General features: G+C 44.5%; 4 protein-coding genes across 4 annotated transcripts in view; 3 read left to right on the forward strand and 1 right to left on the reverse strand.

The window, feature by feature from the left end:
- The window catches only part of GTPBP4 (GTP binding protein 4), an 18,207-nt gene extending 13,215 nt beyond the window's left edge, over positions 1-4,992 (forward strand). The window contains exons 11-17 of the mRNA XM_083466938.1: positions 173-250; positions 350-401; positions 1,119-1,219; positions 1,547-1,744; positions 3,215-3,280; positions 3,700-3,843; positions 4,773-4,992. Coding sequence (XP_083323064.1) covers positions 173-250; positions 350-401; positions 1,119-1,219; positions 1,547-1,744; positions 3,215-3,280; positions 3,700-3,843; positions 4,773-4,925 — 792 coding nt within the window. The 3' untranslated portion in view covers positions 4,926-4,992. The remainder of the gene's footprint in view (positions 1-172; positions 251-349; positions 402-1,118; positions 1,220-1,546; positions 1,745-3,214; positions 3,281-3,699; positions 3,844-4,772) is intronic.
- IDI1 (isopentenyl-diphosphate delta isomerase 1) lies at positions 4,993-15,642 on the reverse strand. Its single transcript, XM_083467196.1, has 5 exons — positions 15,227-15,642; positions 12,541-12,713; positions 9,366-9,458; positions 8,558-8,688; positions 4,993-7,571 (listed from the first exon to the last, which is right to left on the reverse strand). Exons 1-5 carry the CDS (start codon positions 15,538-15,540, stop codon positions 7,254-7,256), a joined length of 1,029 nt encoding a protein of 342 aa, XP_083323322.1. The 5' UTR covers positions 15,541-15,642; the 3' UTR covers positions 4,993-7,253.
- WDR37 (WD repeat domain 37) overlaps positions 15,253-26,517 on the forward strand; it is a 59,702-nt gene continuing 48,437 nt past the window's right edge. The window contains exon 1 of the mRNA XM_083467043.1: positions 15,253-15,543. The gene's annotated coding sequence lies outside the window, so the exon portion shown is untranslated. The remainder of the gene's footprint in view (positions 15,544-26,517) is intronic.
- Positions 15,771-16,283, forward strand: LOC310690253 (small ribosomal subunit protein eS12-like). Its single transcript, XM_083468941.1, has one exon. The coding sequence runs from the start codon at positions 15,839-15,841 to the stop codon at positions 16,235-16,237; it is 399 nt and encodes a 132-aa protein (XP_083325067.1). The 5' UTR covers positions 15,771-15,838; the 3' UTR covers positions 16,238-16,283.

A 26,517-nucleotide genomic window follows, 5' to 3' on the forward strand; every position in this document is an offset into this window, starting at 1 on the left:
CTAATCAAAACAGTCTTGGTCTTCCTCCTCTTCTTCTTCTTCTTCTTCTTCTTCTTCTTCTTCTTCTTTTTTTTTTTGCTTTCACATGCTGATAAATGCAATTATGATTTGCTTGTTTTTTGTTTTTAAATTGCTTCCTTGAGCTCATCTTGGTTTTATCCTTTAATCTTAGGAAAGGCCACCTTTTATCCCTGAAGGTGCCCTGCTCCGCAAAAAACGCATGGAAGTTGATGCGCCTAAAAAGAAACTGGTAAGCATCTTTTGAAAGATTTTCCCAGGAGAAGAAGAGCAAAATTTGTGTGAAGCTTTTTAAAAAGGGCCCATTTTAATGCTGTATGCTTGTTCACAGGAGAAAGATATTGAAATGGAAATGGGAGACGAGTATGTTTTGGATCTTAAGAGTAAGTGGTAACAGTAATCTTAATGTTCACACTAGAGGTGTCACTGGATGTAGTTTTCCCATTAGCAGACAGTTCAGGTAGAAAACTGCAAGGTTAACTTCAGCTGTTGTGTGTGGTTAGGAGCCCTGTTTAGGGAAGTTTTTGATGTTTGGTGTTGCTGCTTTTTTATTATTAATACTCTGTTGGGAGCCGCCCAGAGTGACTGGGGAAACCCAGCCAGATGGGTGAGGTATAAATTATTATTATTATTAACATTATTAACATAATTATTACCTTATGCTCTTAGTCTACTGAATAATACTGATGTTCACCTAATTTTCCATCAGGGACTATATGTTAAAGTTGATGGAGGGCTTTGTCGGTTTGCATAAGGAGTGAACAACCTGCAGCCTTTGGCCTAATGTCATGCATCCCTTTCCCGAATTACCCTCTCCTGTTCTGCCACTGGCAAAGCTGCTTTGGGTGGAGGGAGGGTAGCAGGTGTCAGAAAGTGAGTGACCTTTCTAGACACTCAGCTTTTTGGACAGGTAATAATTCAAAATACAAGGGTTTTTTTTGACGAAGCCTAAGGTTAAAGGAAGATTGTTCTGGTTGCCAGACAGGTTTATCAACTTTGGACCACCTGCTGTAATTTCCTGCTGTAACGATGAAATAGTAGCTTCTGTGCTGCACAAATTAATAATTCTGTGTGTTGTTCCCCTCCTCCCCCCCCTTTAGAATACTGGGATCTAATGAATCCATCTGAAAAATATGATAAGGTGCCAGAGATCTGGGAAGGACACAATATAGCAGATTATATTGACCCAGATATCATGAAGGTATGAGTTATCCCCATTAACTTCACACTTCAATGTACAGAAAATGTGTGCACTCTTGGCATGACGTGAATCTGCAGAACATTCTGTCAAGCTATGCATTTCTTGTCTAGCCTCTTATTAAGAAGAATCACAACTAAGAAGAATGAATTGATTGACTCCGTAAAACCATCACTCTGCTTCTGCCTTTAATCTTGGTTCAGAAATTGAGGACTTCTGATATGGCAGTTAGGAGTTTGAGCATTAACTACCTGAAAGGCTCTGTTGATGAATATTTGAAGCATGCATATTGTAAAAGTTTCTAATGCATTGTGTGTGACGTCTTTAAAGAAACTGGAGCAACTGGAGGAAGAGGAGGAGCTGAGGCAAGCAGCTGGAGAATATGACAGCGACTCAGAAAGCGAAGATGAGGAAATGATGGGCATCAGACAGCTGGCACAACAGATTCGAGAGAAAAAGAAACTCAAGATGTTGGCATCCAAAGAGAAAGATACACAGGGGCCAAGGATGCCGAGAACGGCGAGAAAGGCAGGTTTCAAACATTTTGTTAAGAATGTGTTGGGGCCTGACTGCAGTTAAGGGATTAAGGGATTTACGTGTGTTCCCTCCCACCCACTCACTTCCGTTACAAAACAAAAATGGAAGTTGTCATGGCTAGAAATGCCTGTTAGACTGCAGATTAAAAATAATGGCTTAGGCAGATGAAATAGTAACAGGTCCGTAAGCGATAGAAGAAGAAGAATGAGAATCTCCATTAAGGTGTGTTCTAGTTTAGGACTTGTCAGAAACACAAGGATCACGCCTGAGGCCTGCTCTACGCAGTCAGCAGAACAAAGTTGTGGAATGAACTGGGATGTAGGAAGGTGACTTCTGTTGAGTCTGAGCTTTGGTCCACCCAACTCAGCACTGTCAACAGTGAGTGGCAGAGGTTCTCCAGGGTTTCATACAAGAGTTTTCCCCAGGCTACCTGGAGATGTCTGGATTGAGCCTGGGACCTTTTTCCATACGAAGCATGTGCTCTAGGTCTGAGCTATGGCCCTTCCCTATTTCAGACATGATTTTTTTATTTCACTCACACCCACCCACCCACACAACATTACAGTGGTGCCCTGCAAGACGAATGCCTTGCAAGACGGAAAACCCGCTAGACGAAAGGGTTTTCCGTTTTTGAGCTGCTTCGCAAGACGATTTTCCCTATGGGCTTGCTTTGCAAGACGAAAACGTCTTGCGAGTGTTCCGATTTTTTTCCGCTCCCCCCCTTTTTCTAAGCCGCTAATAGCCTTTTAGCCGCTAAGCCGCTAATAGGGTTGCTTCGCAAGAGAAAAAAACGCTAGACGAAGAGACTCGCGGAACGGATTAATTTCGTCTTGCGAGGCACCACTGTATAAGCTTCTAACAGTTCAACAAACAAATTTTACTATAGGCCACACACCCGCCTGCACTGGCATGTTTCAAAGCAACAAACAGCAGCTTAAGTGAACTCCCAGTTGTTCCTTTGCCAGAACAAGTTGCATTCCTTCATCCAAATTCTTCCTACAAGGCGTAGGGCTGATTGAGATCTGGCCCGTTGGGGTTGGGGTAAAGTTCCTCATGTCTGCCTTAAGCACAACAGTTTATTATTATTATTATTATTATTATTATTATTATTATTATTATTATTATTATTGCCTGCTTCTAGAAGCGTAGGCTCATTTGCTACCCATACTCTGTGTTGTCGTGTTGAGCATCCTGTATGCATGGAATGTGTGTTCTGGTACATGTTAAATTACACCTAAACTCATTTGAGGGGGGGGGGGGGAGAACCAGCAGACCATTGACATTCCTGCTTTTATCTGTTTGTCTCCAAATTGTCACTGAAATCTATTTGGAACGTACACTGTAGGATTTCTCTTGTAGTTTTTGAACAGTGTACTGGATTGCTTCTTAGGCTCCTTTCTGCCACGTCAATATAAAAGTGTATTGATAACAGGGAAAATAATTGATGACTTGTGTCTTTAGGTTGAACGGAAGACATTAGAGAAGGAGATGACTGATCTTGGGCTTGATATGACTGGTAAAAATGAGGTAAGACAGACTTTTTTCTGCATTGATTGCTGTAGGCATTACTTTCATTATTTCTAAATGTTCTTATACTTCATTTTTCTGCCACAGGAAATAAAGCTGTGGCTTTTTTTGTTTGTTTTAAAGCCAGGTGGCGCCTGCAGGTCTCACACTGCGGGAGGCGATTGTGGGACCCAAGCAGTGTGTTGGTTGATGGAACCGCTGGGCTAAGATGGCTCCAGGAATTAAGCTGTGTTAGATTAATATTGGATTAAGACTGGAATTCAGAGTCGAAAAAATCCTATTATTTAATAAAGTTTGTACTCATAAGCTGTTAGCTGAATTAAGTAGTATTTATGCTGAGGAACAGTGTGCAGCACCAGATAACTAATTTAGAAGATGAGGGGTTCTGATTGGGCTTTTCTTGGTTTGTGAATTTTCAGGCACATTATGTAGCCCAGGCAAGAAGATCCCGGAGTGTTACCCGTAAACGTAAACGAGAAGAATCTGTAACACCTACATCTGTCGCACGAAGTCGCAGTTCTTCCCGCACACCTCGCGATGTATCTGGCCTTCGAGACGTAAAGGTCTGTCTTAAGTTTATTAGAGTTCTGGACGGTTTTATAGGATGTAGTATTGCAAATAGGCATTTATAAATCTGCACGTTGAGCTACTGTAATTAAGCAGAGGTTTTTAAGCATTTTAAATTGACTCGTAATACGTTTCGGTGTCATTAAGAGAAAATTAAATTACTTTAAAAAAACCTCTTCCTGTATATTTAGTACTGTATTGTTAGGATCAATTGATTCCTTTTAGTTCAAGCCATTTGAAGCAGAATCAGCCCGTGTTCAGTTCATCATCTGTACCGTCATATACTAAGGGTGGATGGTTAACCTGTGGCCCTCCAGATGTTTGCTGGACTACAACTCTCACCATCCCTGTTTGGCCATATTGCCTGGGGCTGATGGGAGTCTGAGCCCAAAAAATTCTAGAGTGACTACAGGTAAGCTACGCCTGCACTAAGGGGATGTGATGGCAATAGGCCAGCTTGTCACTTATTTGACTGAGGTGTCCAAGACTCGCCATGCACAAACATAGCTGGGAGTAAGTTCCACTGAACTTACTTCTGTGTAGGATTGTGCTGTTAATACTGGACAGGTAGGGTAGGGAGAAAGACCTAGGAAAAGGAGGTGGCCAGGCAAGATGGCTGAATTTACATACTGATGTGCAATAGCCAAATGAATTCAGGACTCATCTGGCTGTTTAGCTTTGCCTTTTTATATGTAGCTTATGCAAAGACACTTCTAGTGTTTGAGAGACCAATCCCTTTGCATTTTTAAATTGCTTCTATAGAAGGCACATTTATGGCTGTGTCTCAGATCCTAGTCTTATACTCTTAACCACTACTTCCCAAAGGGACTATAAGGCAATATTTGGGTCATATTATTGGTGTGGAGGATGAACCTCAAGTGGAGAAAGAATGCTTCACTTATTATGATTTTTTTTATTTGTATAGATGGTGAAGAAGACTAAAACTATGATGAAGAAAGCTCAAACGAAAATGAACCGGTTGGGCAGGAAAGGGGAAGCAGATAGGCACGTCTTTGACCTTAAGCCCAAACATCTGTTTTCTGGCAAGAGGAAATCTGGTACAAACCAACGCAGATAAATGGCTTTACAAGGACAATATGAAAATAGCAATGCAAATTAAAGGCAACATATATATATATAAGAAATAGTTTGTGGAGAATTTATTCCAGTAAAGTTGTGGTTTTATTGTTAGTTCTGTCATAATGAAGTATAAAATAAATAACCCAAACATTCATTCAGTTACTTCAGCAGAAGTACATACCAAATGATGCATATCTCAATCTGCTGGGGTACTTTTTCTCTGTACTGAATACCTGGAGGTCTGGTAGTAAGTATCATTTCCCAAAGGTCTATTTTAACTACATCTCATTAGATATGAGAAGCAGCAGCTCTATCATAAAGCTATATTAACAAATTTAGTGGTAACAAAACGTTGCAATTTATAATAATATCAAGATACACGCAGAGTGGTCTAAGCTGAGCACATAACTTTATATGCAGGTTTGAAACATATAGAAGCCCTCTTAGGCAGTACTGAGCTAGATGGACCAATTCAGGATTCCTCCTGGATCAGTTTTTAAAAATTAATGTTATATTAATTTTTACTGGCTACTATATTAATTTTAACTGGCTACTTTCCAGTTCCCAGAAATGGAGGCTGATCCGAGGCAAAAGTTACATATTTTTGTTAGAAAATCACATTTGATTTTTTTTGAAACCCTTAGGTGGATGCTATCTCAACCTGGCAATTTGTTAGTTTTAATTTGGTCTATTAAGCCTAGAACTGTTTTTCATTTACCGCAGATAGCAAAAGTTAGTTCAGGTACAGGATCTGTCCTTTATCCTCTGCTGTGAAAACAAAAGCAGAGAATTCATTCGGATTCTGAGCCACCTCCTTTTGCTCCCTTGTCATCCAAGATACCAACTGTCTTCCTAGCCAGTCATCTGCTACTAAGGTATTTAAATGTTTTGTTGTTCATGTTTTTAGCAGTGTACTGCTCCATTTTTTAAAGGAACCTTTATTGTCTCATTTGCCAAAGTTTGTGTTCCTTTTTGTTTTCCTTATTTGGGCAAGACCTCCATTTTTGGAAGGAATAGCAGCTTCTTTGACTCTGGTTGTTAACAGTGCTGGTGTCCTCTTGGACACCGTCCTTGATCTGCATTTTACACTTCAGTTGAGCTTCTAAAAAACTTCCAAGATGGGGGACACTGATCCAGAACAAGCATTTTTTAAGATCAGAAATTTAGCTCAATGGGCCTGTCCAATAATTATTTTTAAACATTTGTCATATTGTATTCCTCAAAAATTGGTTTTCTATTAACTAGCCTAAATTTAACAGGTTATGGAAAATTTAAATGGAACACATTAATTTTTTTCATGAAGAAGTATTAAATTCAGTTGTTAGGATTCAGTCATTTTAATGATTAAAAATACACCAGCAGCTTTCTGGAACACAGCAGAATGTCTGAATATGCACAGTTTTTACTATCTAGTTATATCTGAAAATGGAACACCCTTAAGTCAAGGTAAAGTGAAGAGTTACTAGGCAGGCCCAAGAATTCCTTTCCTTTTTACAGCAAATAATTCAAAAAAGGAAGGCACATTTGGAGACGACTGAAGTACAAATTCTCACGACATTTTGAATACCACCTAGTTCTGCCCCGTAATGGTTTTCATCATGCACAGTTTACAAGTGAACAGGTACTATTAGAGCAGTTAACACCACACTTACTTATTACCCCACATACTTCATACTGCTAGCGCACCAGAAAACTGAAAATGAGTGGATGAAATAGGCCAGCTCTTGAATTGGCAGAATGTAAGTACTGTTTCTCTTATCCCCTAACATGGACTTTAGTATGACATTCAAGATGCAGCCTTTAGGACCAGAAATCGCAACAGCTATGCTAGTTAGGGCTGATGGAGAGTCACATGTTAGCGCCCCCCTCCCCTGCATTAAGCCAAGAACAAAACTAGTCTGGGAACTCCATTGGGTTTGTCTGTATCTAATGGGATTTCTGACTAAATAACTAACTCCTTCCCTATTGTACAGCAAACAGCCTACCCTGAAAAATAGAGAGGTATCCTGGCTAAGATTTAACTTTCAGTCTTGACTGGTAGGCTAGTCAATATTAAACCTCAGATTCTAGTGATTATATCAACAAATACATTCCCATTGAAAGCTTATAAATAATCCAAATAATTACTCCAAGAAATGAAAGGCAGAAAAGACTCAAGCTTTAACAATCAGCCAGAGATAAAATCAATTTCCCTTCACAGGATATCTTCTTATTCCTAATTAATTCCCTGTGCTGCAGTCAACTTATAATTAGTGCTTCAGATATTGCCATTTATCAGTATTAAATGGTACTATATCGTTTTTAGGGCAGCATATTCTACAAGCTGTTACATTCTGTGAATCTTTTCATGATCCACAAACCTATTCAGATTATTCAAGTTATCCCACCATTTAAAGAGAAAAGTCTCTGCAATCAGTTTGAACCATGGAGTAATCTTAATTTCATTTCGGGATGCTTTTTCCAGGAGTTCTTTCAGTTCTTCCTGTGACACATAACAATAGCTTTTAATTTCATTGGGATCTGCATTCAGCGTCACATTCTTCTGCACAAACAAGATGTAATCGATTTCATGTTCTCCCCAGATCCCATTGGACTGAGCTTTGTAGTGAATTCGGGTTAAGTAAAGGATTTCTTCTGGTGTTACCTACAACCAAAAACATGTAGTGACAGTACTTTATAACTTCCTTTCTGCATTTTTATGATAATTTTTTTCCAGAACACCTCAATACAAACCTAAAAGGGGTGGGTTGGAGAAAGAGCTGTGGTAGTTTGCTTTTGCTTTTAAATGGTTGATTTTTAATATAACATTTGTACAGTCAGTTGCTCAGATCAAAAGAATGACACTTGGACTTTCCTTCCCCATCTAATCTGCTCCTAAGGACTCTGTGGAATAGTGTATAATGGAGTGGACAGAGTGCATGTCCGCCTGGGATGGTGCCAGACTCAAGGCTCAAGTGAGCATTTAATTGAATAATGTACATTTGAGTGGATATATCAGATAAGAAAACATTCTTCCCAATATAAACTGCAGAGAGGAGTACCTCAGAGCTCTAGTCATATGGGTATAGCCAGAGCCCTTTGTGTTGCTTCAACAATTCTCAACACGGAAGAAAATGTTGCAATGTTGTGAAAAATCTAATGCTGGAAAAAGTCTTAGGTGTTTGGTTGCCCAGACATAGAAACATTTTATGCTGGAGCCAAGGCATCTGAAATGCCTTTCCAGCCCTGGGAAAAACTGTACTATTAAAATAGTTCATTCTTCCTCCTTATATGTTTAGATTATACAAAAAGCCTTTCTGGTGTGCTTGCTGGACAGATTGTTACAACCACTCTATCAACTAACATCTGTAAGCAAGCATGTCTTGATCAATTGTGATTATTCTGAAACTCAATCCAGGGCATGCACCAAACCTGGTCATTCTGACTAGTAAAAAAGCACAGACAAGCTGAAGTAGCAACAAACACACTGTGATAATTGCTCCCTTCTCTTAAGCTTCTGGGAATAGGGCCGACAGGTTCCAAATAAATACTGCAGCTCTGATTAGTATTTAGAACTGCAAGTATAACTAGATGCTGTTCAACTATTTCCCCCTAGGGAAGTCATTACTCTGAAATAAGAGCATTATTTACCTGTTCCATTGGAATTCCTAGCTCTTCTTTCAGGCGCCTCTGAGCTGCTCTTCGAACGCCAATTGCGTTCTTTTCTTCTACTTCAAGCACGGTGTTCAGGGGATGACTGCAACAAGTGTTGGTGAAGCAATCTACCAAAAAAGTTTTGTGGATTCAGTTTTAAGAATACTTTGCAGACTTTCAGATACTAGAATCCTTGAAGTAGCCAATCTCATTTTGTTGACAGTACCAAGTATCCAGAGTTTGAAACAAAGTTCCAAAAAATCAACAACACAATAGCACATACTGCCATATTCAAAGCAAAATAAACCTATCAATGCTTAGCACCATAAAGAATACATTTCCAACATGTAAATGTAAAGTGAAATTGTGTTCCCAAGCCCATTCTGAGTTATATATGGTTAGAAAAAAAAGGACAAAGCACTAGTCATTATTTAAATTGTGATTTCCACCCCCCTTCAATTTGCACTTATTCACTAAAAGTGTGCTAGTCTAAACCAAAGACAACATCACCACACCAAATAGTCTTTGGGGCATTTGACCTATCAGAAAATCTTTGCATGTTTCTCACGCTTCTGCTGTTAACTGAACAAATACAGGTCACGAACACAGCCACCCCACCATTCTTTCAAAGAGAGAAAACATTACTGCTACCCAAGTATCTGCTCACTTAAAAATGAAAGTAAATTTGTTTGAAATTTAACAGATAATTCTATTTTTCAAGCATTCCAGAAATATATGAGGACACAAAGTGGTATTTTATAGAAGCTACGCAATGAAAACAAGAATTTGTTGCTTAATAACAAACCTGGGAAAGTGATTTTGGCATCTGATCTTTGTTGCAATAGCAGTTTATTCTCCGTATTGAACAAGAAGACACTGAAAGCACGATGCAGCAGTCCTAGCACAAAAAGATAGGCAATATGCTTTTAAAAAGAATGTACTGCAAGGGGGTGGGGAGTAAACTTCACTCGTGTTCATCGTAATACTTGATCTTACAGTTTAAAACCAAAGTTTAAACAAAGAAACAAGCATCCTATTTCTAAACAAAACTTTCTACTGTATGCATTATGGTTTCTCATTTAGGCTGGTAACTGCCTTGGAAAGGAGGGTTGGTTGGATATATATTTATTTGAATAAATTATTACTTGGGTACCCTTTGAAGAACTTTGTAGGAGTAAACCTAAGATATTATTGTATGCCATATCTTACAATATACTACAATACAGTGGTACCCCGCAAGACGAACGCCTCGCAAGACGGAAAACCCGCTAGACGAAAGGGTTTTCCGTTTTGGAGGCGCTTCGCAAAACGAATTTCCCTATGGGCTTGCTTCGCAAGACGACAGCCCATAGGGAAATCTCAGGGACAGCGGGGAAGCGCAGCGCGTCTTCCCCACTGTCCTCGGACCTCCTCCCGCCGCCGGCTTCGGAACGAAGCTCCGATGCCCGGCGGCGGAGGGGGAAAGCCTCCTCCCGCCGCGCGGCATCGGGACGAAGCCCAGATGCCGGGCGGCGGAGGGGGAAAGCCTCCCGCCGCCGCGCGGCATCGGGACGAAGCCCCGGTGCCGGGCGGCGGAGGGGGAAAGCCTCCCGCCGCCGCGCGGCATCGGGACGAAGCCCCGGTGCCGGGCGGCGGAGGGGGAAAGCCTCCCGCCGCCGCGCGGCATCGGGACGAAGCCCCGGTGCCGGGCGGCGGAGGGGGAAAGCCTCCCGCCGCCGCGCGGCATCGGGACGAAGCCCCGGTGCCGGGCGGCGGAGGGGGAATGTCTCCCCCCGCCGCGCGGCATCGGGACGAAGCCCAGATGCCGGGCGGCGGAGGGGGAAAGCCTCCCGCCGCCGCGCGGCATCGGGACGAAGCCCCGGTGCCGGGCGGCGGAGGGGGAACGCCTCCCCCCGCCGCGCGGCATCGGGACGAAGCCCAGATGCCGGGCGGCGGAGGGGGAAAGCCTCCCGCCGCCGCGCGGCATCGGGACGAAGCCCCGGTACCGGGCGGCGGAGGGGGAAAGCCTCCCGCCGCCGCGCGGCATCGGGACGAAGCCCCGGTGCCGGGCGGCGGAGGGGGAAAGCCTCCCGCCGCCGCGCGGCATCGGGACGAAGCCCCGGTGCCGGGCGGCGGAGGGGGAAAGCCTCCCGCCGCCGCGCGGCATCGGGACGAAGCCCCGGTGCCGGGCGGCGGAGGGGGAAAGCCTCCCGCCGCCGCGCGGCATCGGGACGAAGCCCCGGTGCCGGGCGGCGGAGGGGGAGCGTCTCCCCCCGCCGCGCGGCATCGGGACGAAGCCCAGATGCCGGGCGGCGGAGGGGGAAAGCCTCCCGCCGCCGCGCGGCATCAGGACGAAGCCCCGGTGCCGGGCGGCGGAGGGGGAACGTCTCCCCCCGCCGCGCGGCATCGGGACGAAGCCCAGATGCCGGGCGGCGGAGGGGGAAAGCCTCCCGCCGCCGCGCGGCATCGGGACGAAGCCCCGGTACCGGGCGGCGGAGGGGGAAAGCCTCCCGCCGCCGCGCGGCATCGGGACGAAGCCCCGGTGCCGGGCGGCGGAGGGGGAAAGCCTCCCGCCGCCGCGCGGCATCGGGACGAAGCCCCGGTGCCGGGCGGCGGAGGGGGAAAGCCTCCCGCCGCCGCGCGGCATCGGGACGAAGCCCCGGTGCCGGGCGGTGGAGGGGGAAAGCCTCCCGCCGCCGCGCGGCATCGGGACGAAGCCCCGATGCCCGGCGGCGGAGGGGGAACGTCTCCCCCCGCCGCGCGGCATCGGGACGAAGCTCTGATGCCGGGAGGGGGAGGGGGAAAGCCTTCTCCCGCCGCCCGGCATCGGATGGCTTTCCTGAAGACTTGGGGTGGGAGGAGGGTTTTCCTTCCCACCGCCAACATTCAGAATGCTGTTCTGAATGTTGGCGGTGGGGAGGAAAAACCCTCCTCCCACGCAAGCCCCGGGAACAGAGGGAAAGCGCTGCGCCCCTTCCCCTCTGTTCCCGTACCTGTGCTGAAGGCTTGCGGTGCGGAGAAAAGCCCTTCTCCGCACCGCCAGCCTGGCAAGCGGTTTCCCTAGGAACGCATTAATTGATTTTCAATGCATTCCTATGGGAAACCGTGCTTCGCAAGACGAAAAACCCGCAAGAAGAAAAAACTTGCGGAACGAATTAATTTCGTCTTGCGAGGCACCACTGTATATTACTTTTGCAAATGTCAAGTGCTTAGGTGTTTTTGCACTGTCTGAGGAACAGAGCTATTTATTTTGAGCAGTTCCTTACAGATCTGTAATCAAAGACATCACAGAAGACTAAAGTCTTTATTCTGTCAGATAACAGGTTTTAGTGTCAGGTGTTCTCCTGGAGCAGCATAAGTCAGCACAAGAAAAGGGTTTTTAACTCATGCTGCTTCTCTTCTTGTGTGCAGTAGGGAAATTGTCTATATCCTTATGCACCAAAAGTGATGTTTCAACCACAGAAATAATTGTGTACCTTGGCTTATGGAATATGCCCATTACCTCTTTAACTGAAGCCTGAAAATTGCAGAACACTCATTCATCTTTTATTGCTCTTTGGCATAAACATTTGAAGGAGCCACCCGCAGTCTAAATTTGTGTGTGGGGCAGAACTATATAAGGTAAGGCTAAATGGTGGGGCAGGAAGTTGCTCTGTGGGCTGTGTGTCAAAGTAATCGGTGACTCAATACATACTAACAAGCCTAAATTGCTATTCGAATTCACAGCATGAAAAGGATTTTCTTTACCACTTAAAGAACTCTGAATTCAAAGTTATCTTGTACATGCATGCATAAGACTAGTCTGCTGAACCACATTCCTCTATCTTCCTTGTTCCATTTCCTCCAGCTCCCTTTCTCGTTTTAACTGCTACATCTTGTTGTGCAAGTAGATTGCAAAAAACCCAGAGGCAAAAAATGGGGTGCGGTAGAAGTGCTCGATACAGCTTGGTACCCAGGCAGGACCAGTTTACATACAATGGGATCTGAACAGTGATAGATACCTTTGTCAATGTTCTCATTCAGGTGGCAGTTTTTCTTGGTATCTGAACCAATTTTGTTGTCGTTTTCATCAATAAGGATGCACATCTCTGCCAGCAACCCTACCTGCTGCTCATCCAGTTCATTTGTATTTATTTCAGGCATGGTTGCAGTATTGATGCTCCTGATAAAAATACTGATGACAAAAAACAACAACCCACAATTACACAAATATTTAATGAACAGTATTAGAACTTACAAGATTTCCTAATGTTTGCCTAGAGTCAGCAGAGCACAGGTATGCAGATGAGTGTCCATTATACTTGCCAAAGCTAGAAACTTGCCTAAACTTCACAACCAACGCAACCATCAAGTGTGCATATAATTTCTGATGGCTAGACAAAGTTAATTTTGATCCTCAGCCAATATTCTTAGTTCAGTAAGAATATGAGTCCACCATTTTTTACACAATACATAGCTATCACTACTTGTTTTATCTTGCACTAGCATGACTTTACAGGAAAACACACAAAGCCTTTACTGTCTTTAGGCACCAACTATACTTATCATTTGTTAAAGTAGACCACTTCCTCCTTTTTAACTAGCCCTGAGCCAATGCCTTTATTAGTACCTGTTTAATAGATGGAAGCTTTTTTGATTTGTCTACAGTGATAAGGCTTCACCTGCTATACTTCTATGTATAAAGGTAAAAAGGTAAAGGACCCCTGGACAGCTAAGTTCAGTCAAAGGAGACCTATGGGGTTGCGACGCTCATCTCGCTTTCAGGCCAAAGGAGCCAGTTTGTCCACAGACAGCTTTCCGAGTCATGTGGCCAGCATGACTAAACCGCTTCTGGCTCAACGGAACACCGTGATGGAAACCAGTACACATGGAAACGCTGTTTAGCTTCCCGCCACAGTAGTACCTATTTATCTACTTGCACTGCCGTGCTTTCAAACTGTGTATTGCACTGCTGACAAAAGTAAAGGGCTAGTAAAAGATGTAGCAAATGCTTTGTTAAAAATATGAGAGTCCTGCCAGGAAAAGATGTGGCAGACTTACCCAACTGCTTCAACAAAGAGAGGAAAAGTACAACTATGAGCATACCTTGAAACACCTTCGTATATTGGGAATGCTATAGAATTTTTTTAAATCCCCCAGCCTACTTCAGGTCCATGTCACTTGTCAGCCCAAGTAGCAAAAGTTCTGAGCTCTTATAAAGCTGTGGCCTCCAGCAGCAGAGCTTTGCTGCTGAAAGTTTAATTTGGAAGCAAAGAACTGTTGCTATAGTGGGAAGTATGCTACTTTTGCTGTTTAACAAAAATGTTTTAGAAATCTACACTAGGAAAAGAGAGGGAGCTACTTGCTCCATCTCCAAAAGCTCCATCTCTTTCAAAATCCCAAGGGAAACTACAAAGGATAAATACAGGAAATTACTGAGCTTAGTACAGTGGTACCTCAGGTTACATACGCTTCAGGTTATATACGCTTCAGGTTATAGACTCCGTTAACCCAGAAATAGTGCTACAGGTTAAGAACTTTGCTTCAGGATGAGAACAGAAATCATGCTCCGGCGGCGCTGCGGCAGCAGGAGGCCCCATTAGCTAAAGTGGTGCTTCAGGTTAAGAACAGTTTCAGGTTAAGAACGGACCTCCGGAACAAATTAAGTACTTAACCCAAGTTACCACTGTACTGTCTACAAAAACCAGCAGTGGCTCTTAGAGTTTCAGGTTGGTATCCATCCCATCTCTACCAGAAGCTTACACATCTTTATCTTGGTCACCTAACCGCCCTCAGGGGCATGTTGTGGGGAAAAAAGTGGGGGAAGGAGGAAGAGAACAGCAGGTGCCATCTGCAGCTCTTTAAAGGACAGTGCAGTAAGAACAAGAGGACATTAATAAAACTTGAGTAAGATTTCTCAGGGCTGTGGATGGAGGAAGGGAACTTGCTTCCACAAGATGCAGAGAAAAAAACCTGAACTCGGATTCCCTACCCAAGCCTTTTCAATAGGGAAGTGGATACTGTATGCAGATCGGTGTTTCCCAACCTAGGGTCTCCTGCTGTTTTTTTGGATTACAACTCCCACCATCCCTAGCTAGCAAGACCAGTGGTCAGGAATGATGGGAATTGTAGTCCAAAAAGAGCTGGAGACCCAAGCTTGGGAAACACTGATGTAGATCAGGCATCCCCAAACTCGGCCCTCCAGCTGTTTTGGGACTACAACTCCGAACATCCCTCGCTAACAGGACCAGTGGTCAGGGATGACGGGAACTGTAGTCTCAAAACAGCTGGCGGGCCGAGCTTGGCCACGCCTGATGTAGATAATACAGTGGTACCTCAGGTTAAGTACTTAATTCATTCCGGAGGTCCGTTCTTAACCTGAATAAATAGTGCTTCAGGTTAAGAACTTTGCTTCAGGATGAGAACAGAAATCCAATGCTCCGGTGGTGCAGTGGCAGCAGGAGGCCCCATTAGCTAAAGTGGTGATTCAGGTTAAGAACAGTTTCAGGTTAAGAACGGACCTCCGGAACGAATTAAATACTTAACCCGAGGTACCACTGTATTATTATTATTATTATTATTATTATTATTATTACTATTATTATTATTATTAGACGCTGCACCGCCACCTCCTTTCGCTTCCCCGCGGTTGACTCAGCCGCATCGCTTCGAACTCCCTTCCGCCCCCGGGCCTTTTTTGGTCCTTACCGCGTTCCGTCCCCGGGCCGGCACGCGGCCTCTGCACTCACGCAAAGCGAAGGAAGCGGCCGCCGAGACTGAGGAGGCGGTGGTGGCTGCAGCACCTGTCCGAGGCTGCGACGATACAAGCTTCCCCACGAAGACGAGGAGGCGGAAGAAGCAGAAGCGGAGAGCGCGCGGGCTGCAGAGCCTTCTCCTCCGGCTGCCCCGGCAGCAACAGCTGCTGCCGACGCCGCCAACCGCTGCGCCGCGCGCCACATCGCCTGGCAACCCTCCCCGCTCGGCGCCTGACCAATGGCGGCGGCCCCGGGCGTCGTCGTCATCAGGTGGGCCGATCGCGCCACCGCCCGCGAACAGGGAACGCAAAGCGCCAGCCAATCGCCCGCGGGAGAGCGGTCGCGTGCGGCTCTCGGGTTCAGCGGGGAGGGGGGGGGGGAGAGAGAGGGGTGGGCGTGACTAAAGGCGTGAGGGGGTGTGGCTAAAGGGCGAAAGGCGGGAGGGGAAGGGTGAGTGGATGTAATTTCACAGAAGCGTGACATTCTTAAGAGTTGGAAGGGCCTTTTCACCATCGGTTCGTGGAAGCTGTGAGCCACCCCCCGGGCGGGAGAGTCACCACCAACCATGGCCGAGGAAGGCATTGCTGCTGGAGGTGTAATGGATGTCAACACCGCCCTTCAAGAAGTGCTGAAGACCGCACTTATCCACGATGGCTTAGCCCGTGGAATTCGTGAAGCTGCCAAAGCCTTAGACAAACGCCAAGCCCACCTTTGTGTTCTTGCATCCAATTGTGACGAGCCCATGTATGTCAAATTGGTTGAAGCACTTTGTGCTGCACATCAAATCAACCTGATAAAGGTTGATGACAACAAGAAGCTGGGTGAATGGGTAGGTCTCTGCAAGATCGACAGAGAAGGAAAACCCCGTAAAGTTGTGGGCTGCAGTTCTGTCGTTGTCAAAGACTATGGCAAGGAATCTCAGGCCAAAGATGTCATCAAAGAGTACTTCAAGTGCAAGAAATGAACCAATAAAATATATTTGCGCCTGACAAAAAATAAATAAAAAAAATTAAGAGTTGGAAGGGACACCAGAGGGCCATCTAGTCTAACCCTCTGCAATGCAGGGATCTTTTGCCCAGTGTAGCGCTCGAACCCACGGCCCTGACATTAAGAGGCTCATGCTCTACGAACGAAGGAAAGGATAACAGCAAAAGCAAAAAATAAAAAACCAAGAGTGAAAGAAGCTGATTGCAGTTTTTGTAGGAGATGCCTGTATTATATGCCCGGTTAGCACCTGATCTTTGGAACTCCCTACCGTTGTATATCAGGCGTGCACCTTCTCTACTGAAGTCTTTTCAGCACCTGCTAAAAGATGCCCATCTGTCACCAAACCTTCTGGAGGAGATCTTCATCGTAGCTGAAATCAATGTTGCATCTCAATTGAACATATGTGTGTGTGTGTGTTCCTGATGCTCTTTTAAACCATGTAAGTGTGTGTGTGTTTATAGTGTTGAGTGCCACCCCAATCTTCTAGTGGTGTGAGTTTCCAGGGGTTCCAGTGTTTGTGTTTTCTTTTGGGAATGAGGCACAGAGGACACTATGGTGCCTATAGGATATATGGTTTACTTACACACGCACACACACATATGCAACCTGAGCTGAGTGTAATGGAGGGGTTCACAGCATTAACAGCCCAAGAGGGGCTTGTTTCTCTCATGGCTGCAGTCTATGATGATTCAAACAGACACCAGCCATTTTGCTCTGATGCTCTTTCCAGCTGCCGCCTTTACCAAACTGCAACCTTCCCCCCCCCCAGGTCACATCACACTCAACCTAAAACTATTTCAAACACTGGCTTTGCCTTCTGACTCTGAGTTCAGGAAGGGGCTCCACCCATTTGCCTTTTGGTCCAGAGTCTTTTCCTTAATGGCTTATTACCTTTCCTTTGTTCTATAAATGGCTCCTCTCCCAGGCAATTACCTCATGAGGTTCACTTATTTAGTTTATCTAGCTCTTAACATTTGCTGGGTTCAGATATTAAATGTCTGGCACCCACAAACTCATAACACAGGTGAATCTGGCATCAAACTCGTTACAATATATTTAACTTTTATTGTGTTGTAAATAGCCTCTGGATGCCTGAGGGGGAAATGATTCATAAGGGAAATAAATAATAAACTGAGATACCAAGCATCTTGATGAAGAAAGTAAGTGTAAGCTGAGGGTCCAAAAAGGCCTTGAAATGTGAGAGGTATGTTTTGAGACATTTTTGTACAAAGCTCAAATGTATACGAGATTTGACTGTGTTGTGCCATTCACACACAAAAAGCGATAATTGGTGGTAGCTCAGTACTCATTTGCTAAAGATATTCATCTATTCATAGATATTCATCTGTATAAATACCAGACTGGTAATTTGTGGTAATGAGGCATCTGATCAAGGCCTGTATTTTAAAATGAGCTTAAAGATATATTTGTGAATGTTTGTATGTTTCATGCCAGGCAGAAATCAGCTGGCTAAGTACTTTGGCAGTTGTTTATCTTCCTGCTCTCCTGAACAAGGGCCCCCCTGATTTATAGCAGTAGCAGGAGACAAGTTTCTCTAAGTTGTAAAAGGAAATTACAGGCTGGGAGCAAATGTTGCACTGACCCTACATATTACAGAATACAATCAAGCTGCAAAAACACTAATTAAGAGTTGGTAAATAGTAAGATTTATTGTTTAACAGAAAATAATACCATGAGCCATTTGTTTTAGCCATTTGTTTTGGAATGCAGGGGCAACAGGGGCAAAAGGTGATCTGGTAATTAAGGTGCCTTGTCGAGGCAAATGTAAGATATATGGCTACTTGTCTGCCATTTATGGATAGAAGGAAATATAGCTCTTTGTCTCCCATAAAAGGTAATAGGAAATGGGTGTATCTTTTATGATTGGTTCTAGCAAACAGCCAATAGGAATTTCAACCAGGCTGATTGGACAGAGGCAGCCAAAGGAGGAGCAAGGGGGCTGGGCTGAGAAAATATAAGTGCTGGCCATCAGGGCTGGAGGGGGCAGAGCTTTGGTAACCATATACCACTGTGCCTATCATTTATTTGTCTGACAAATAAATTGTTATTTTAATTTCTCTATTGCTGCGTTGAATATTTAATTCCAGCTAAGCGTTAACCACAAGCAGGGTGCTACAGTAACATAATCCTTATTTATTAAAAATATTTATTATAATTGACTCACCAGGGTGGTAACACAGCCTTTATTAGAAATACCTATTCGTAGATAATTATCTATATAGATGGGGTTGATCAAACTAGTAGTCTCCAGATATTGTTGAACTTTCAGCATCCATAAGCTCCAGCTGGCATGACGATTGGCCAGGGATGAAAAGGGAGTTATAGCCCAGCAGCATATGGAGGGCATTGTGTTGTCTATCCTGAATAACATAAAATAAAACAAACTGCTACCAAATCATGAAAAAACAATACATGCTAAAATACTGCATGAAACAAATAGGACAGCAAAACTTAACAGTTAACAATCTTCCTGTATTTGCTGTGGCAGTTTAAAATTAATTCAAACCTTGGTTCCAGTTGCTGTTCTTATAAATATGACATCCTCTCATCAGATGTCAAGGAAATAAACAACCATCTGACTTTTAGAAGACACCTGAAGGCAACCCAGTATTGGGAAATTTTTAAATGTTGTAATTTTTTATATGTTGTAATTTGCCCGGAGTGGCTGGAAAAACCCAGCCAAATGGGTGGGGTATAATAATAATAATAATAATAATAATAATAATAATAATAAGAAGAAGAAGAAGAAGAAGAAGAAGAAGAAGAAGAAGTCACATCTCTGCAAGAGGGATTGCTCTTTAGAGCCGGTGGCCGGGTTGCTGCTCCTGAAAGAGCCCCTCTCTAAGCCAGGAGGATTGCAACAATTTACCTTGCGTTTTCCCTTCCTGGGCAATGCTGGAGCAGGTTGTTCATGATCTCTTGGATGCGACTGACTATGTCCATTTCCATTCAGTTTCAGGCCTGAACTTGGCAAAGAAACTGAAATCCAGACGAGCTATGCACCCTAAATGCTCCCTCCTCCATGATGACTGGTCCATTTGGGCAAATGAAACACTTTCCCACCAACATCAGTCAGCGCCAGCCAGCCGCCACCTGCCTGCCTTCTCACTTATGTCAAGAGGGTATCTCTCTGCCTTTCATCTTATTCCTCTTCAGTATCTGTTGCCATTGTAGAACTCAGCAGGGAAATGGATGAGGGAAAACTAACGTTAGCGGACTCTCCTGCTGGGATCTCTTCTTCCTGCCTCACTGGTCCAATGGGCACCATAGCTGTCAACGTTTCCCTTTTTCCCCCTTATTCCAAATAGGATTCCTCGCAAGAAAAGGGAAAAGTTGACAGCTATGATGGGCACCAGTCACCCCTGGCTGCCCCTCTTCTGTTCAGTGAATTATGTCTCATTTCCTCCATTTTCTGGTTTGCTGGTAGCAATGCATAGTCACCACTAGGAGGCAGAATTGGTAGTATAGATCACTCATCTCAAACTCCTGTGCTTTTTATGCTTTTTTTAAAAAAGAAAAGAAATATTTTTATATCATACTCCTCTTTATCTTGTGCTTGCATAGGGCCTTCCATGGTTTCCCACCCAAGGGACTGACCAGCATGAGACCCGTTTCATTTCATTAATGCTGCAGTACCATGAACCCCCGGGACAGCAGTTCCCAAACTTTTTGGACGCAGAGCCACATTTGAAAATCTTTAGAAACTTTCCTAGGCACTTGTACAAAATGGCCAACCGGTCACAAAATGTCCTGTGAAATCAAAAACAACAAAGAACTCTCATAGGAAACTGAAAGCAAAACACCTACGCAAAAAAGGCAATTACCCCCCCCCCCGATAAAATAGGCACACAACAAAACCAAGAAAAACACATAGCAAACCAAAAAAGAGGTACCATATTTTTCGCCCTATAGGACACACTTTTCCCCCTCCAAAAATGAAGGGGAAATCTGTGTGCATCCTATGGGGCGAATACAGGCTTTCGCTGAAGCTTGGAGAGCGAGAGGGGTCGGTGCGCACCGACCGCTCTCGCTCTCCAGGCTTCAGGAAGCTATCAGCAAGCCTGAGGAGCCTGTGAGGGGTCCCACAAGGCTCCCCACGCTGAGGATAACAACCTGCCGCCCGGCGCGCGGGGCGCCCTGAAGCAGACATCCGGCAGCCCCACAAGCTCGGGGGACAGCGGGGAGGCGCAGCGCTGTCATCCCGCTGTTCCCCGACCTGGTTTGGATTCCCCGACCTGGTTTTTTGGGGGGGGGAATTAAAGAGAAAAAAAATTTCCTTTATTTCCCCCCAAAAAAACTAGGTGCGTCCTATGGGCCGGTGCGTCCTATGGGACGAAAAATACGGTACGCCCTGCAACAGCAAGGAGAACAAACGCACGCACCCCAAAACAAAAAACCAGCAAACACAGTCAAAATGCATACACTCCCCAAACAAAAGTGGAACACCTACAAACAGCCCAAACCACACACTAAACCAAATAAATGACATCTAGCCAGGCGGGCTGTAAAAGCTGTGAATTCCAATTCCTATCAGCCTTAGCCAGTTTGGCCAAGGATGATGTGAGCTGGAGTCCAACAAAATCGTGGGGGCAACATCCTGGATTTAGTAAGCTTATATAGAATTGGATTGATTTCCATCCTTTCTCCCTGCATGCTCTGCGCCTGGAAAAGACTTTTACATTTTGGTTCAAATCTTAGTGAAACTGAATCAGACTCTGGGTTTCAGACCAACACTTTTAATGATATTGATTTCATTTAATATTTACATTTCATTTAAAAGTTAACTTTCCAGGACTGCGGTGCTTACCCCAAGGGTTGACTTCCATTGGAATGTGGTCAATGGAGGGTTACTGGTATTTTGTAATACTTGTGTCCATTTACAAATAAACGGGGAACCTAAGAGGTGCCCCCAAAATCACTGCTTACCCTGAAGATTTCTGGTGTGGGTGTTAGCACCGTAAGATTCTTGTAGACAGCAGCTTAGCTTTCTATGTCCCAGTCCAGGTACGACTCATTCTGCAAAATCTATTGTTTGCACAGACTCTTTCTTTACAGCACCCCCAGGATAAAGAGTGTTGTGCCCTCTTGGTGTTGTGGACTACGGCACCCATCAGCTCTGGCCAGAATAATCAGTGATTATGGGAGTTGTAGTTCACATTGCAGTACTGTGGGTCCTTTATGTACAACCCTCATAGCAAAGAAGATATTTCCTAGGGCAGGCATAGGCAAACTCGGCCCTCCAGATGTTTTGGGACTACAACGCCCATCATCCCTATCTAACAGGACCAGTGGTCAGGGATGATGGGCGTTGTAGTCCCAAAACATCCGGAGGGCCGAGTTTGCCTATGCCTGTCCCAGGGCCATTAAGGAAGTCTCCAGCAGTTTTATTGGTCTGACCACTTCAGCAGATGCCCCTTACAATCAGAGAATTTCAGGGCTCGGATAGACTTTAGGAAATTAACCAGGTCAACCCCAATCCCATGTTACTAAGCAAAATTAGACATGCTAAAGCTATTTTAACTCAATGAGTTTAGGTGTACCCAACTCTGTATAGCAATTAGGCTGTGGGTGGCCTCTGGCAATTAGTTTTATTCAGCCTCTGTTCCCTACTTGGAAATTATGATGATGTTGTGTGATTGTAATTACACTGATGGTATTGCAGGAATGACTGAAACAATATTACAGAGCATTTGCAAACTGGTAAATGTATGAATGATAATAGACACATTAGAGCTGTTGCCCACTTAAATAGATCTTTACCTGCAGTTCTTTGCACATTATTAAGGGAGTAACCACCATTGGCCATGATTACTTCCAGAATAAACATACTGTTGCACACTACCCCAAACTCTGAGCAGTGTGAGATTGCAGGGGTTCCAGCTGCTTACCCAGAGTTTGTGTTTTTGTTTGGAATGAGGCACAGAAGATACAATGGTGTCTTATGATATTATATAGTTTATTTACACAGATATACAACCTGAATCTACAGTGGAGGTGTTCAGAGTATCAATACCCCCAAAGTCTTGTTTTCCCCGTAGCTGCCATCTTTGATTCAGGCAGATATCCAGCATCTCTCTCTCTCTGCTTCTAGTTCACATCACTGCTCTAAACTTAGGTTTTGTCCTTCTAACTGATTGCAAGCTAAGGGAGGGACTCCATCTATTTGCATAAACTCCCTTTCCTTTGTTCTCTTAATGGCTCGTCACCCAGGCGATCACTTCAACACAGGAAGCTAGCTTGGCTTATATTTTAACACTTACTGGATCCAGGGGTTAGAACAGTCTCAACTTCTCGCCCCACAACTCAAGGGCCATTAAGATAATCTCCAGCAGTCTTATCGGTCTGACCAGTTTAGCAGATCCCTCTTGCATTCAGAGAATGTCAGGGTTAGGTGGGCTTTAGGAAATTAACCATGTCAACCCCAATCCCATGTTACTAAGCAAAATTAGACATGCTAAAGCTTTAATTATTATTATTATTATTATTATTATTATTATTATTATTATTATTATTATTATTTATTATTATTTACACCCCGCCCATCTAGCTGAGTTTCCCCAGCCACTCTGGGCGGCTCCCAATCAAGTGTTAAAAACAGTACAGTGTTAATCAACTCTGTATAGCAATTAGGCTATGGGAGGCCTTTTGCAATTAGTTTTATTCATCCTCTGCTCCCTACCTGAAAATGATAATGTTGTGTGATTGTAATTACACTGATGATGTTGCCAGAATGACTGAAACAAAATTACAGAGCATTTGCAAACTGATAAATATATGAATGATAACAGACACATTAGACCTGCTGTCTACTTAAAGAAATATTTACCTGTAGTTCTTTGCATATTACCATGGGATTAACCACAACTGGACATAATTACTCCAATAATAATGGTGATGATGATGATGATGATGTGTTAGACAAGGACTTGGAAGACAAGGGTTCAGGTTTCCACACAGCCATTAAGTTCCCCTTGGACCAGTCACTTTCAGTCATAAATGTCAGGATAAAATGGGGAGAGGGGGAAGCATGTATGATACACTGAGCTGCTTGAGTGAAATATGGAATATAAAAGTAACACTAATAAAAAATAGGAAAGCTTTGCTTTCATAGTAAAGAAAAAGACATAAACATGCAAACAGGTGTGGCATTCGTACGGAGCCCCCGGTCGTCTCACGGACTATTGACCCGTACACCATTAATCCGCTGCCACCAACCAGGTCCTCCCTGGTAAAATCACTTCAGTCTCAGTCAGCTTTTCAATTAATAGAGAAGAGTGTATTTTATTTCAGACACAAACAAAACTTTTACAGCATTCCAAACGTTGTTGCTCTTTACTTTCTTAGTCTTATTTTCCTCTATCTCTTCTACCTCCCTACACTCAAGAACCCACTGCCCTAATTGTCTCTCTATTACCAACTGCCTTTCCCAACCAGCCAACCCACGAAATCTAACCAACTACCCACCAACTCCCAACGAACTCCTCCCAGAACTGGCTTTATAGACCCACTGACTCCACCCCTCAGGTCCTGTCTGTGCAACCTATTTAACTATTTCCCCTCCAGCACTCTCTCATATATGTTAACGTCACAATAGGCTCACTCTGGGTATCCGCCATTTTGCCCTTGTATGGCTTTGTAACAAAAATTGCTCAACTTTTCATGATGAACTGCAGAAGAGCCCAAGCTGTACAATTTCCACTCAATGGTCCAGTTTTTAACTGGATATAATTCTGGAGAACTCCAAAGTGAGCTCACTGATTTTTCCAAGAAGCAGAGATAAGCTTTGCAGCCCAATCATAGGGTTTATAACTGCATGGCATAGGTGTGTTTAGGCATTCATCTGAACATGCAAAGGCTCAAAAGTGTGGGTGGGGATCCGGTGTGTTTGTGTGGCATGTACAGAAGCCTCCTTCAGTCCTTAGCTTTCACCATGTTGTGTTGGGAAGATCTGCAGGAGGCTTCTCACATTTTGTTTGTGCATCTTCCACATGATCAGAAACCCTGCTTTATCAGGGCCACCAATTACTTGTATAAAGGAACTGTAAGTAGAAGGCCTCCTACACCTTCCTCATGCAACCTGGGGAGACTTGAGGCGAGGGGCCATGCACACGGGGATGTTGGTGGTGGGGCTTTGCATTCTGCTGTCCATACTTTGTATTTGTTGCATTCAGGCAAACACTTGAACACACCTTTGGGAATAATATTGCAATCTGGTGCACAGCATTGGAGACAGTAACATTGCTGCTGATTATTGTCCTTGTTTCATATTTGAGGGCTTCTGATAGGATATTGACTGGACGAGACTGGATTGATCTGATTCAACAGGTTCCTTGTTATGCTCTTCCTTGTAAACTAGGGTTCATTGTGGAGAACGACCACAGCTCAGTGGGAGAGCACACTTTATATGCAGAAGGTACCAGGTGCATCCATGGCATCTTCACTTAGAAATAATCAGGAATAATGATGTGAAAAACCTTATTGTCCGAGACCTTGAGAAACTACTGCCAGTCAGAGCAGACACACAGGGCGATGGACAAGAAGTCTGTTCTCACCCCACGATGTTTATCTATGGATTTTTGAATACAAGTATCACAGGTCAGTAATAGTGGCTGATACAAAAATCTAGGTACATCCAATAGCCATAACATATCAGGAACAAAAAAATAGCAACCCTGAAAAAACATAGCCCTCTTTGGGAGCTGGTATTTTGAACTACAAATCTGTCTCTTTCTTTGGGTTGTCCTGGGCAAGATAAAGTGACCAACAAAGTTAATAAATAATAATATCGTTGTTGGCATCTTTCTGTCTCGGGAAACAATGGAGGAGTGCATGAAGTCAAACCGCTGGTGTTACAGCGCCTGCTGTGGCTGTGGAGACTGACATTGGAGATACGGTAGATGTTTTGTTGCAGCTGGGGCAAATGAAGGCATCCAGAGCCCATTGGCAGATCAATTGTGCATTATAAAGATGTCTGCAAACATGACAGTATCCCACTGTGTGGGAATCCATTGCAGACGAGCAGTGCCTGGAGACAGTCAAGTCATGTACAGTACCTCAAAAGGGAGAATGTGATGCTAATGACCAATGCCAAGATGAAGGCTTGTGTGTTGAACATGCTTTATGGAAGTTTGTTGTGGGCAATTTACACTGGCCAGAAGCGACTGCTCAACGCCTTCAAATAATAATAAAAAATCAGGAAGGCTCCATCCAAATGTTGCCTCTGTCAAGAAGTCATGAGGCAGATTTAGGCAAGGGACTCTCTCTCAGGGAAAGGCCGCAACTCAGTGGCAGAGTCTTGCATGTAGAAGATCTCAGGTTCAATCATCAATGCTGGCGAGCGGCTGCCAATGTGAATGCTCAGTACTGACCTGTATGGACAAATGGCTCAGCACTAAGCATCTCCCTGTGTTCCTCTCTGAGCCCCATCATCTACCACAGGTGAAACAACACCTGTTGTTTGGTTTGGTTTGCAAGGCTGTTGTGGGGATTACAGATGCTGTCTTTCTCAGAAAAGGTCCCGGAACTCCATATGATCGCCTCCCTTGTTCTCTTATACAGTGGTACCTCGGGTTAAGAACTTAATTCGTTCCGGAGGTCCGTTCTTAACCTGAAACTGTTCTTAACCTGAAGCACCACTTTAGCTAATGGGGCTTCCTGCTGCTGCCGCGCCACCGGAGCACGATTTCTGTTCATCCTGAAGCAAAGTTCTTAACCCGAGGTACTATTTCTGGGTTAGCGGAGTCTGTAACCTGAAGCGTATGTAACCCGATGTACCACTGTAATGGCAAGGGTGCCCAGCTGAGAGGTGCCGGGACTGAGTTTCAGCGAATTCGGCTGAAAGCAAGCCCTGGGTACCAACAAAAACTCGTTACTTGCCAACATCCAAAGTACCTAAAATGTCCTAGCTCTGCACATACGTCAAAAGGCGAAGGCAGAGAATGCATGCGACGCTCCTGCAGCCCTGGAAACCTGCTATTTTAAGTATCAGGTACCAGACATTAAAACCCAGTGAAACTCAATAATAACGGCAGCGACAATTATTTGAAAGGTGTACATTTATGGACAGATTTGTACAGCCGCCCAGCAAATCGAATCCCCCTCGCTGCCATCCCAGAGGCGCTTAAAGCGCCCCCGGGGCGGGAAGGAAGCGGCTGCGGCAGCTCAGAACCCCGCGGGGGTGAGGGGGGCTGTCGGCCGGCGGAGTCACGTGACGCGCGCCGACTCCACCACGGCTCC

Source organism: Podarcis liolepis (genome assembly GCF_965112155.1).
Source record: "Podarcis liolepis genome assembly, chromosome: 12".
NCBI lineage: Eukaryota > Metazoa > Chordata > Lepidosauria > Squamata > Lacertidae > Podarcis > Podarcis liolepis.